Genomic DNA, 13,579 nt, shown 5'->3' with positions numbered 1-13,579 from the left:
TAATCAGATAATGAGTAAAATGCCTGATATTATGCCTTCTTAAGCCATGTTTTGTCCTCAGATAAATGGAGATTAATTTTAGCATAGTTAAGAATAAAATTAATTCTAATTTTAAAAAGCAAAATAACTAGTTAAAGAAAAGATATATAAATTAATTATATTTCTTCGAGATATTGATATTAGGAAATTATGTGCTCATTTGCTTGGTACCCACCTAAGCTTTTCCCTGGTTGCCTTGTAGGATTTATAAACTGAAAGGATTGTTATCTATAGATGATTGACTATCCATCATGTGTAAGACAGTACTTAGATGGCATTCATTTCTACATTAAAGTTATGTTTCTGGACAGGCTTAAAACTCAAGTTGTAAAACAGTTTGTACACTGTGATCTCTTTTTGCAAAGTGAAAATAGGTTCCAAAAAAAGAAAATAGGTGCATATTAGACAGCAAAATCCTAACTTTAATTTTGAGAAGGGTAAGATGACAGGTGATTTTTATTTTATTTATTAAATGCTTATTTTTATTTTTTAATTCTTAAATCCCAGCATAAGCCCAAAAAAGCAAAAAGAAAAAAATTACTACAGAGCCTGAAATAGATAATGTAAATTTTTGAAGCAGAAAATGGAGGAAGAGCCGGAAGATTACTGAAAGATGAAGCTGCAAAATGAGTAACCCTGTCTCAGTTCTGGCTCCGAAGGAGGAACATTAGGAGAACTGCAGCGATTAGTACACAGAGGGTGCAGACTGTGGGTACCACGATCTCCGTCACCATCTGCATATGACTTAGCAAAGGCTCTGAAATGGAACACCACCACAAAAGGGAATGTGATCATTTTAGCAAGTATAGTTTCATCCTGAAAGCTTTAGCTGTACTGGAAAAACTTGGAAAATGGCATTACACTTTCTAATTATTATCACTTGCTATTAAAGAATTAAACGTTATAAAAGATTATGTGAGGTATTTGGAAAATATTTCAGAAAACAGGATAAAGAATGCCTAAATTTGATTCTTCCATAGGTATTGTAATAAAGTCTTAAGTGTGTATTAATCCTTGTGCGGACCATAATTAATCTCAGAATATTAGCAGCTATATCCCATGGCTTTATAATTTTCACTGGGGGAATTTGTGAAAGAAAAATCCTTAGGAAACATTTCCAGCCTTTCAAAGATGTTACTGTATATCTTAACCTTTTGCACTCGGATGTCGAGTGTGACTCGACACGGTTAGCATAGAGATTAAAATTACTCTTTGAATGTATCAATAATTTGAAATATTAAAAAATCCAAATAAATAAGTTTGTATGAAAAGAAACTCCAGTTTTTTATTCTACTGCCGCGCTTTGTAAAATCTGGGGTATTTAAAAAATTAAATCCCGAGTAGAATAAAGGAATCAAGAAAAAAGCTAGCGAGTGCAAAGAGTTAAAAGGTATAGGCATTTCTTTATTGCGACATAGTTAACATAGTTACTCCTGAAGAGTTAAATGTTAAGCATATTTAATGTATGTGAATATAGTAGTGGACACTGATACAATACCTGCCTTTAGGTTTTATGCAGTCACCCTGGTTACCAAGGTGAATAAGGCACAGGCCCTGCTCTTAAAGAGCTTATAAGCTCAACAAATTCTCCATCATGTATGTACTATGATAAAAGTTTATTTTAGTTTAATGGAAATCATCCTTAATATTGCCTGGTTATTTAGATGTGGGAAGGGGGATGGGTACAGTGGTATATTAGCCTACAAAAATAGCTGAATTGGTAGGGTTTGGTCTAGCACTTTCCACCTCTGATACCACATTAAAGATGTGTTCATTAAAACACATCTTTAGCCTGGCTAGTGTGGATCAGTGGTTGAGCATAGACCTATGAACCAGGAGGTCACGGTTCAATTCCCGGTGAGGGCACATGCCCGAGTTGGCTCAATCCCCAGGGTGGGGTGTGCAGGAGACAGCCGATCAATGATTTTCTCTCATCATTAATGTTTTTATCTCTTCTTCCTTCCTCTCTAAAATCAATAAAAAAAATAAATATCTATTTTTAAAAACCAGAAAGTGTATTTCTCTGCCCTTGTAAAGAAATGACAAAATTCAAAGAAACAAATGATATGTGTTGGCATTTCTTATTATTCTACCTCTCTGAGCTTTTAAAATCCCATTGCATAAGAAATGATGCCTTCTGCCCAGCCAGTGTGGTTCAGTGGTTGAGCGTCAACCCATGAACCAAGAGGTCACAGTTCAATTCCCTGTGAGGGCACATTCCTGGGTTGCAGGCTCGTTTCCCAGTAGGAGGCATGCAGGAGGCAGCTGATCAATGATTCTTTCTCATTGATGTTTCTGTCTCCCTCTCCCTTCCTCTCTCTGAAGTCAATAAAAACATAAAGACAAAAAAGAAAAAAAGCCTTTTATGAGGTCAGGGACCTTGTTTTGTTCATTGCTGTATCCCCAGAGGTTAAAACACCCCCTTCCTAAAAGTGAGTACTTAACAATTACTTTCTGAATGAGTGAATAAAATATATAGTGTTCTTTGACTTTTCTTTATTTCATTTGGTATAATGGTTGAATTTTCCCCTTTCCACAAAGCCTACTATAACAAAACTTATAGATTTATAAGTTTACAATATGATTCAGGGAGAATAAGAATAAAGTGGATAGATTTCTCTTTCTGGTAAGTTTTTAAAATATGATTTTAAATGCTTATAAAATAGACATTTGTAATTGTCTCAAAATAGATTATTTTTTAATTATGTGGTTTGGAAGATTGACATAGGGTAGGTCCACATTTTGAGATTTTGGCAATGTCATTATCTATATAATTATGTAGTTTAATTCTCAAAGGGAAGAGTTAAAATATACTCACCTGCAGCAAGCATCTGATTGTTGATAGAACAAGTTTCCAAGGCTTTGAAGTACCAACTTTCCACCTAATAAAAAGCCGCTTGGTAATTAATGTTGTTTTTAATCTGCTTGTAGATTAAATTAGTTAACATTAATTAAATAACTATGTGTGTCATTGTGAGGGGTCAAAACACAGTCGTTATTCTTAAGGAGCTTATAATCTAGTGCTTTCCTAGTAATGCAAAACTAGAGAATGCCTGATAGCTATCAGTCACTGCTTCCACGTCTCACTGGGGTCACCCTAAAAGAATGTTAGTAACTAAGTGAAATTTGTAAAAATTACTTTTATTAAGACACTCTAAATTACATTTTCTATTCCCTGTCATTAGGTACAGCAACATAAAGAGCTGATAGAAAAAATTATATGTTATTGAAAATGTTTGGTATGTTTTAAAGGATTATTACATTTAATTATTTTTAATCTCATTTTGGAACCAGTGCATCTGTATGACTCTGCCATTTGGTGGGGAAAGAAATGAACATTTGACTTGACTTTTTATGTCTCTTAAAGAATTTGCAATATTTATTTACATTAGGATATAACATTTAGAACAGGGGTCCTCAAACTTTTTAAACGGGGCCAGTTCACTGTCCCTCAGACCGTTGGAGGGCCAGACTATAGTTTAAAAAAAAAAACTATGAACAAATTCCTATGCATACTGCTAAGTTGGCTGCTAAGCAGGACAGGCAGCGGCGGCAAAAACACCCAGCGGGCCGGATAAATGTCCTTGGCGGGCCGCATGTGGCCCGAGGGCCGTAGTTTGAGGACCCCTGATTTAGAAGAACATTTAACTTAAAGTCTTTATTGACTAATACAACCTAAAGCAAACAGGACTCCTACATTATCATAGTCTGCCCTTAATGTTCTGCATGTTAGGATTGATGTTAATGTGTGCTTACCCTGTTCTAAGCAAATGAGCAAAGAGGCTGTGTGAGGTAGGTCAGAGACGAAAGGCCATGCTCCCACACACATGGAGGACGGGGGAGAGAGGTGCTTGCCAAACTGTGTGCCCAGCTGCCCAGGTCTTCTAAAACCCAGAATGAGTAACGTGGGTTAGTCCTACCTCTCTCCGATTGGGAAAGCCATTGGCAGTGACAATCTTCTTGTAATATTGAACTGAAGCTTTTGGATACCGAGGCTTATTTCTGTTGTTAAATTCGACATAGTAGAATCCATATCTATTTGAATATCCTTTCTCCCATTCAAACTGATCCAACAGAGACCAGGAAGTATACCCTTTTATGTTAGCACCATCTTTTATAGCTGCAAAGACATTTTATTCCATATTTAATGTATTACATTTACTTGGAAAAGTAATATGAAGATAATCTTAGATCTTTTCATTTATGAGATTTAGAAACAAGTTTTAGTCAACCATGTGTATTATCAAATTTTGTTCAAGTTAAATAGAAAAATATGTGAAGACAGTCTTGGTTTGTATCTCACCTTTTAACATTTCATTTATATATCCTTTAAGGTATTTAATCCTCCACTTGTCACATAATTGAGTACAGTGTAATTTTTGCGATGCTCCATTTTCCATCACATATATGGGAGGATCACCATATAGAGTCTGAAAGTGAGTCATAGTAACAAATATCTTTAAAAATCCAACTTACAGGTGGGTTTCTGAGTCTGAGGTACCTATTGACACACATGTTCAAGCCTGCCATATTTTACTTGAGAGTGTTTAGTGTTTAGTAAATGCCAGTTCGCACGTTTAGAGAAATGCAGGCAGGGGGCAAGTTCATATGAAAGAATATGTTTCTCAAATCATCATCATTGTAGAAAGAATATATTCACAACTTGTTCTTTCCACATATTCCATTTCAGGTGAGAAGGGCAGCAAAATAACTAAATGTGGGATAAGACTTTTAGCTACAGTTATATACATTGAAATGCTTATTTATAGTAGGCATTAGTCTGTAAGGTCTATATTAGCCTCTGAGGTATGAGTAATTGCATTTGTTTTGTGTTGTTAATTTTAAATGTAAGCACCTGTGCTTAAGCTCTAAGACCATGAATTCTGGTCAAAAATGCCTTTTACCAGTAAATAGCTTAATGTTATAATCACCTGAGCAAAGTTGAGGAGCCTCCTAAATCCCCACGGCACAGAATGTAGCCACTGAGACCCCAGATCAGGCCAGTTTGGGTCAACCAGTTCTACTAAGTCACGATCGTTCTGGTAGCTGGGCCCCAGGCGGGAGGGGTAGTTCCTTTCTGTGATGTACCGAGTCGTAAAATGACCTAATCCTAAGAAATCAGATGTGCCTTTAATGTAGCCCTTTTCCTGGAGTGAGAACACAGGTAACCTCGACACATCCAGGCCTTGCTCTGCACTCTTCCTTCCTGTTGAGAGAGAAAGAAATTAACAATGATTCTCACAGTCGTTTTTATGTACCATGATGATACTGGCATGTTGACATAAAACCTTTTATCCAGATCCTGGGCTTTGGGATTCATTTGTATGGAAAATGTAACCTTAGCTTTTCAAACTGGAATTTTTGACATTTGAATACGATCCAAAAATTTAAAAGTTTGTATTGCTTAAAAGTAATACTTTCATAGATTATTCAGTAAGTGGTATGTTGACAAGTGTGTAGCCATCTGGAAAATGGTAGTGTTGGATTCCTATATTATGCCTTACATCAAAAATTGGTAATTTTAATTGCCCCTGGGAAAGGAACAGGAAAGCCAGTGGGAGGTGGGGGCATATGGTTATGTTCATGCATTGCTGTAGGGTAAGCTGGTACATCTCTGTGTTAGAAATTTTTTTAATTGATTTTTTTTTTGAGAGAAAGAAATACATTGGTTTGTTGTTCCACTTATTTATGCATTTTGATATCTTCTTATATGTGTCCTGACTGGGTATGGAACCCACAACCTTGGCATATCGGGACATCGTTCTAATCAACTGAGCTACCTGGCCAGGGCTGGAAATTTTGTCATAGCTTTCATAATTATAAAGGTATATGTCCTTTCACTGATCAATTACAAATCTGTTTATCCTACATTTTATTCACACTTGTAAAAAGATGTATGTACATGGACCTTCATTGTGATTGAGTAGCAAAAGGTCAGAAACAATCTAAATGTCTATCAGGAGAAAATGGTTAAATAAACGATGGGGTATCTGTCAGTACAGCTGCAGCCATTAGAATGAATGAGGCAGTACTTTGTATACCAATATGGAAAGAATGCCCAGATACATGTTTAAGTGAAACAAAGATGCAGAGCATTGCCTATGACAGCAAGTACCACTAGCAGCAGTGCTTTTGCTCACACATGTACAATCCATGCCTGGAAGTGTGCTTCCTTCTGGGGAGGATGGGAGTGGTGGGGAAGGGGAGGGACAGAAGCTTGACTTTTCCCTTTGTACTCTCTTGTACTTAGAAAAATTTGAAACACCCTGGTCGGGTAGCTCAGTTGGTTAGAACATTGTCCCGATATGCCAAGGTTGTGGGTTCTATCTCTGGTCAGGACACATACATTGATTTTTTTTCTTTTTAAGAGAGAGTGGAAGGGAGGGAGAGGGGGAGAGAGAGAAAGAAACATCGATGCGAGAGAGACACATGGATTGGTTGCCTCCCCCGTGGGCCCTGACTGGGGCTGGGATTGAACCTGTAACCCAAGTACATGCCCTGGACTGGGAATTGAATCTGCAACCCTTTGGTGCACAGGCCGACGCGCTACTGAGCAACACTGACCAGGTTGTGACTGCATCTTTAATTTAGTCACACTGAAGGACTGAATTTTTAATTTTAGTAGACAAATGGCTATAGGCTGTCATTGGACAGCACAGATATACATTATATATGTGTGTGTGTATAATGTGTATCTGTATATATCATTACATATCTGTGTGTAAATATATATACATTATTCATAACATTTCTGTCATCACCAAAAGTTCTATTGGTCAGCACTGGTATAGAATTACTTTTGTTCATATGTTTATTGTGAATAAAAAGGTGCTTGAGAAGCCTGGAAGTAATTTGTGACTAAGATTTCAAGCAGATGCTTTCACTACTAAAGAAAATATTAACTGCTCAGAGGACCCTTCCTTCCACATTGTATGAAGGAAAACTTCAGCCCAGTTCTACTTATCACAACGGTGGAGTTGGTAGGGTCTGGGGTGATTGGCCTTAAGCCCAAGAAAACTGCTCTATGACAAATAATCAGTTTGGCTCTCGGCGCCATCCCGTGTGGCTCCGGCGATGCCCTCGGGGAGAGAGAGCGAGTACGCCTGTGAACGGTGGATGTGCCGCAGGAACACGCGCACTGTGGTCGTGAGCACTTTTTCCTTGTGCATCTTGACGAAGTCATTCCCAAGCGTTTGCGTGTATGTGTACAGGCGTGTCACAGAACTGCTATTGCCAAGAGGTTTTTAGAGACTGTTTTGTCTGATCCTTCATTTCATGTGATAAAACTGACACCCAGAGAAGCAAAGCACCTTGACCAGTCACTCACTGGTTAGTGGCAGAGTTGGAATCAGATGAGTCTGATGAGTGGTGCTTTAGAAAGGGGAAGTTTTGACATGTTGGCAGTTCTCAAACATCCAGGATAGCCTTGTTACGAGAGATTGTAACCTATTTCAATGCCGTCCTTGTCTCTTTTTTGTAGTGGGGTGTGGGCTGATACCTCTAAATCACACAGAGATAATACATTCACATTCCTATGGCCAGACGCTGCGGGTGCCTGCCCTGTAGTCCCAGGCCTGTCTTCCTTGCCCTCTTCCCAGGCGCCATGTCCTTTATGGTCCCACCCCAGCCTCTGAGGTCCTACCTCTGGTGGCCTAGGGCACTCCAAGGCATGTGGTCCTGTCCTTTAAGGCATGGAGTGAGGGCAGCTTTGGGTGGAAGCTGTTTCCTGGGAAGATTCTTGTTCTTAAAACAGATATGACAGAGCTATTTCCTTTTTTCTGCCCCTGCGTGTTGACGTGTAGAGATGTGATGCCTGGAGCTGCTGGTCTGTGGCACAGGGAGTAGCAGGTGGCGCCGAGGGGAAAGGTGGAATGAGCTGCGTCCTCAAAGACATCCCTGAGGGCTGGCTTAACCTAGCCCTGGATCATCCTTCTCTAGACTCAGGTGATGATAAATTCCCTACTTTCCAAGTGACTTTAGTTGGAGTTTTCTGATATGTGGCACTTAAAAGCATCCAAACTGATAAGACCATGTGCGCTGTACCTATCTTTATTCTCCTCTCTGACACTGGAAACCAGAGCTTGGAAAGTATTTCTCAAGTGACAGAAAGAACTGACACCGCCCATGACTGTGTCTTTGATTTCTCTCTTCTACTTCACTGCAGTGAAAACGGAGTGGAATGGGGAGGAAAAGGCAGGACAGCAGAACACAAAAGAGAGCAGCCCGGAGAACTGCTACATTTTCCTCCTGGGTTTTGAACTTCCTAGGATTTGTTTGGGTGTCCCCTCACACACACACACACACACACACACACACACACACACACTGCCCTAATTCTAATAACCAGTTCTCAGTTCTTGAGGGCCTCACCCAAGCCCAGGGTGCTCTACCCCCCTGCCTTTTGCTCATTTCACCTGAGTTCAGTACCGTCGCTGTGGCATCTGCAGTTTTAAAATGGGTCTTGGCTCACCGATACGCTCCTTCATGACTTGGGGGTAGTCACCAGCATAAATGGGGTTGGCAAACCAGCCCAGGCAGAACTGTAGATATCTCTCGGCAGCTTCTATGTCCTTGGGATTATTAGTGTCCACTGGTTCCGCCCAGTCGCAGTTTAATGAAATCCCCACCAGCCCTTAAAGGAAAAGAAAGAAGGGGTGGCAGTCAGGAATGACCAGCACTCCTCCGGGCACTTGGTTCTCAGCACGTGTGGCGGTGCAGCTCACCTTGCTGCCGGCTGCGCCATGTGCTGTTGTAAGAATGCCAGGCTTGGGCGTGGGCCTGAAAGAGGAAGGACTTCATCAGAGGGGCCTGACCCATCCATTTCTCTCCTCCCTTTCCTTCCTAACTCTAGAGATCCAGGTGGAGTCCCGTCATTTTCATGAGTCTAGCCTTGATTATCCCAATCCATAGTCTCCCATCCTCTGACCTCCAGAGGCACTTACTCTCTTTTTTACGATACAGGAAACTTGGTCTAAATCTGGCATAAACATAAACCACCACTATGTGTCTTTATTTCTAAGGTTTTTGCTAAAGCTTCTCATGTTCCTGGTTGTCCACTGGAGTAATAGGCAGTATTTTTTCCCTACCGAGCTCAGGAAGCTAGGAAAATACCAAGCACCGGGAACAATCTTGAGAAATGGGATTCAAAATGTGCCAGCCTACCGTCTTTCTATATTCTCTCCCAGTGACCCACTGATGTCTCCAGAGCTCTGCCCTTTAAATATTCACAATTGCTCTTTATTGCTGCTTCTAAACCATCTCTCCTTCCTCCTTCAAAAACCCTAGGTCTTGCCAGGCCGGCGTGGGTCAGTGGTTGAGCGTTGACCTATGAACCAGGAGGTCATGGTTCGATTCCCGGTTGGGGCATATGCCCGGGTTGTGGGCTGGACCCCCAGTGTGGGGCATGCAGGAGGCAGCTGATTGATGATTCTCTCGCATCATTGATTTTTCTATATCTCTCTCCCTCTCCCTTCCTCTCTGAAATCAAAAAAATATATTTAAGAAAAAAACAAAACCCTAGGCCTTTTGAAATCCATGCTATCAGAGGAGTACTCTTAACTTACTACTGTCCTTCACCAACTGTCTTCCAGATAATTCTGCTCATTCATTGAAGTTTTTAGCCTCTAGTTCACTGTCATTCCCCCACTCCTGTCATCACTCCACACAAGACAGTTTAGACCTACGGGGGACAGATTTTCCCATGCACGCACTCCATCCCTTGGCTGGATCGTAAGCCCTAGCAAGCAGCCAGCATACACCATCCCGGCCTCAGTGTCCCGCAGAGCACTGGATGACAGGACACTCTGGCCAGTCCCCATGGAAGGAAAGTGGACGGTGAGAAAGTGCTGTGGGAGATGCTGGCTCTGAGGTGGGGCCACAGAGGACTGAGCTCAGGCTCGGACCCCTGGGCATGCAGAGCTGACACCGGGGCTCGTCCCTCCACCCGGAACCCAGACTTCCCTCCCAGAAAGACCCGCCTCACCTTAATGATGTGGTGTGCCGCCTTGTACAAGCCTGTGCCGTGGAGCTTCAGGCCTGGTGCGTGGTGGCCCGTCTCATAGCCCTTTTCTGCCATTGTCTACAGGGATGGCAAGTGGGGACCGGTGGGGCCTGTGAGAAGTGGCAGGGAACGCTCTGGCCTGGGAAGTGGGTTTCCTCACCGGGAGAGGGGCCCTGCTTACCCGCGGATCACTGAACGTGACCCAGTACTTCACCCGGTCCCCGAAGGCCTCGAAGCACAGGTTGGCGTAATCACTGAAGTAGTTGGCCATGCTCGCGTTCTGCCACCCGCCGTACTTGACCTGGAGCAGCTGCGAACAGAGGGGTGCCGAGAGGAGCCGGTGCCCCAAGGGTCTGTCTTCAGAAAAGACTTGGAGCCGATTGGCCAAGGGTGTGGGAGAAGCGGCGATTACAGCTGCAGGGGATGTTCGGAGGAGAGGGCAGCACCCATGCAGGGTGTTGAGCACTTAAGACTCGAAGATGATGGCAGTGATGGACCATGGAACGTACGTAAACGTGGGGACGAACTGTGTTAAGTACCTTGGGAGCAGGGAAGGTTTGAGATTCATGCTTCAAAGGAACTTGATAGAGTGAATATTTAAGACAATTTGCCAAGGGAAAGAAGCCTGGTCATGGGGAAATAATCTTAAATATAAGTTCTGAAGAAATAAGGTACTGGGCATGAAAGCTCTGTTTGGGATCCTGAGGGCCGGGCCGCTGTCATAACGTCAGAGGAGCCTGTTATGCGAGAGGGCTCGGCTTCCTTCAGCAGAGGGCTCTCTCCCCGCCAGAGGATCTGCGCCCGCCCTAGGGCAGGCTTTCCCAGGGTTCGGCATGCCATCAGTATTGCCCACCAGCTCTCCCTGGTGGGTTTGAGGGGATGCTAAAGGGTAGGTAAGTGAAGGCAACCAACCAAGGACGGAGCTGGGGGATGGTTTCCAGTTCATCTGCCTAAAGGCTGCTCTCTGCCCCCAGCCCCAGCTTAGAGACTTCCCTTCCCATAGAACAAACCCAGTCGCCTCAGCTCGGCAGTTGAGGCCTTGCAAGTTGCCCCTCCCATCTCTATCTTGCCCCCTCCAGCCTGCTCCCCAAACTCTAACCGAATCACTTGCCCAGCTGCTCCCTGCTCCTTGCCATGCTCCCTCTAGCCAGAACACCCCTCCTCCCACTTCATGCCCCAGCTTTGCAAAGCACTGATCAGACTGATTCTTCTCCCAGCACCTCCCTGGGGCCATGTCTCTTGTCCTATGACTTCCCACCACCCTGTGGCACAGGGTCACATGCGTGGCTGGGCTGTCATCTCTGTGTGGCCCTGTTGAATGAACAGTGATGTCTAACAGTGATGTTCGTAAGCGTGTTCAGACTTCATGGAAACTGCTAGGGGAGGGGTTGGGGCTCATATGTGAGCACATATGGCGCTGGCTCAAACAAACTGGGGGAAAAGGCTAAACAAACTTGTTCATTATAGCATGTCATCAGGTCTTACTCAAAAAGATGTTTTTTTCTTTATAGTTTGATTTGTTGTTTTCAGGACCAATGTTCTGGAAAACCTCAAAATCCGCAGTTAATCACTTACTACAAACATCAGTTAAACCAGCGACCTCCCAGCCACGGGTGAGTCAGAGAGATTTCTCCACTCCTTCCCCTCTTTTTGTCTGGGCCCCAGGCTTTGCCCCCACCTTGGCGTCCCTAGGTCCCAGATCAGGCTCCCTGCTGCCGAGCTGAGCTCCCTGGGGCCTCTGAGCCTGCACAGCCCTCACCTGCGGGAGATCCCAGTGGTGCAAGGTCACGATGGGGGTGATGTTGCTCTTCAGAAGGGCATCGATGAAGTCGCTGTAGAATTTGATTCCCTTCTCGTTCACCTGGTCACCTGAAGGTGAGATAAAAGGGGGCTTGACAAGAAAGGACCGTGGCCTTGGCCTTCTGAAATGCAGCATTCGTAGGGCTGAAGGTGCCTCAGACCACCAGCACTTGAACCTCAAAGGGGTGGTATAGACTCCTGGGAGCCCAGCTACCTGCAGCTGTGAAAGCTGCTGCCATAAGAAACCGTGTCCGTGGTCTCCCTCCCCAAGACTCTCCCTCTCCATGGCCTAAAGGGGCCACGCTTGGGCTGGGAAGGGGCTGCCTAGCTTACCTCGGACACCAGTGGGTAGGAGCCTGGGCCAAGACAGGGAGAATCGGTAGTGGTTCACGTGCAGCTCCCTCAGCAGAATGATGTCCTCCTGTGCAGACAGGGCGGGAGGCAGGGCAGGGTTGCCTGGGGCCCTGGGGTGGGCAGGTAGGGGGCACACTGAGGGGACCCAGGCCAAGGCTTACTCGTGTCCAGACTCCTAGTGGGTGAGGAAGCAGATGCTTCCTTATCTATACAATAGGTGTGATACATACCACCTGCCCCTGCTTCCTCCTGGGGAAAGAGTCAAATAAATGGCAGGATATGGGGTGCTTTGAGAGGGCCATAGGGTATTCCTAATGAACTTGGGTGATGAGTTCCCCCAAAAAAGTCAATCCAGAGAAGAGGAGAGGGTGCTGAGCAGAGGGATTGAGGATGAGCTGGTCCCACTCCCTCCACAGGGGCTGATTCACATGCAGGGATCAGGGATTCAGGCCCCTGTGGCCTATGGGCCATAACTCCTGCCCTTCGGCTGCCCCTCACTTGGGTACCACACCAAGGCCCTGATTCAGGTGGGGCCCTGCTTTCCTTTCCTCCTACGTCTGCCTTCCTACCTCCTGCCCACACACCCATCCCCAGGCCCCACGCGCCCCATCCCCTTTGGAGGGGAGTGTTCAGCAGAGCACTGGGTTGATATTGTCACATGAGCTCCCTCAGTGTGTCCCTTCCCCCCTCTCAGCTAGCTGCGTGCTCTGGCACCCACACACACGCACACCCTCCACTCACCTGGACCCTGTAGTAGCCATTACAGGCCACATCGGCTGTCTCCTCCCCAAGCACTTTCCCCTTCCCGCTGTGCGTGAAGGCATCCCAGATGCTGGGCCCCTTCCCATCCTGGTCCCAGGCGCCCTCCGTCTGGAAGGCGGAGCTGCCCACACCCCAGGAGAATCCTGCAAGTAGAGACCCCAGGCTGGACTCAGGGGGCTCCCACTCCCTGTCCAGCTTGGGACTAGGGGTTGTGCTCCCAGCTGCAGGGCAGCCCCTCCCCATCTCTAGGAGAGGGGGTGGGTGGGTAGGTGGGGGAGACAGAATGCATTAAAAACTTTCTTGCACAATGTTAGCTCTCATAGCATGCTATCTGTATAGTAACTCTAAACAAATCTGTTAGGAATCTCTTTTACTTGAGAACACTACATAGAGTTATTTTCCACATTCTAACTGTCAGGAAGCTAAAACACCAAACCCTTTGGCAAGCCAGCCAAGGTGGACAAGCCGACAGACAGACGGACAGACCAACAGAGGAATGGACATACCAGGTGGGAAGGTTCCGTAGTAGAAGGAGGCCTCTTCTGGGGATCCCTTCCTGGTGGCCCCCAGCCCAGACACCAGAAGCAGCACCCACCAAAGGGTGACAAATGGCACTGGCTTCAT

General features: G+C 44.8%; 2 protein-coding genes across 4 annotated transcripts in view; one reads left to right on the top strand and one right to left on the bottom strand.

Annotated features, from left to right (window-relative positions):
* The window catches only part of ZWILCH (zwilch kinetochore protein), a 38,377-nt gene extending 37,063 nt beyond the window's left edge, over nucleotides 1-1,314 (top strand). Inside the window, exon 19 of the mRNA XM_028141867.2 lies at nucleotides 547-1,314. The gene's annotated coding sequence lies outside the window, so the exon portion shown is untranslated. The remainder of the gene's footprint in view (nucleotides 1-546) is intronic.
* On the bottom strand, nucleotides 681-13,579 carry LCTL (lactase like). Of its 3 annotated transcripts, XM_008139100.3 has the most exons (13): nucleotides 13,462-13,579; nucleotides 12,935-13,098; nucleotides 12,173-12,260; nucleotides 11,799-11,908; nucleotides 10,221-10,349; nucleotides 10,022-10,117; nucleotides 8,763-8,817; nucleotides 8,510-8,671; nucleotides 4,971-5,245; nucleotides 4,343-4,469; nucleotides 3,960-4,159; nucleotides 2,858-2,921; nucleotides 681-796 (listed from the first exon to the last, which is right to left on the bottom strand). In XM_008139100.3, the coding sequence occupies exons 1-13, from the start codon at nucleotides 13,577-13,579 to the stop codon at nucleotides 681-683; spliced, it is 1,704 nt and encodes a 567-aa protein (XP_008137322.2). The 3 variants fall into 3 exon arrangements, with proteins under 3 accessions (XP_008137322.2, XP_054571489.1, XP_054571490.1); XM_054715514.1 differs by lacking the exons at nucleotides 2,858-2,921; nucleotides 3,960-4,159; nucleotides 11,799-11,908; ... (1 more) ...; nucleotides 12,935-13,098; nucleotides 13,462-13,579 and having other exon boundaries at nucleotides 10,221-10,310; XM_054715515.1 differs by lacking the exons at nucleotides 2,858-2,921; nucleotides 3,960-4,159; nucleotides 10,022-10,117; ... (2 more) ...; nucleotides 12,935-13,098; nucleotides 13,462-13,579 and having other exon boundaries at nucleotides 10,221-10,310.

This window comes from Eptesicus fuscus, chromosome 5 (genome assembly GCF_027574615.1).
Source record: "Eptesicus fuscus isolate TK198812 chromosome 5, DD_ASM_mEF_20220401, whole genome shotgun sequence".
Taxonomy (NCBI): Eukaryota; Metazoa; Chordata; class Mammalia; order Chiroptera; family Vespertilionidae; genus Eptesicus; species Eptesicus fuscus.
This window is presented reverse-complemented; position numbering and strand designations above follow the sequence as displayed.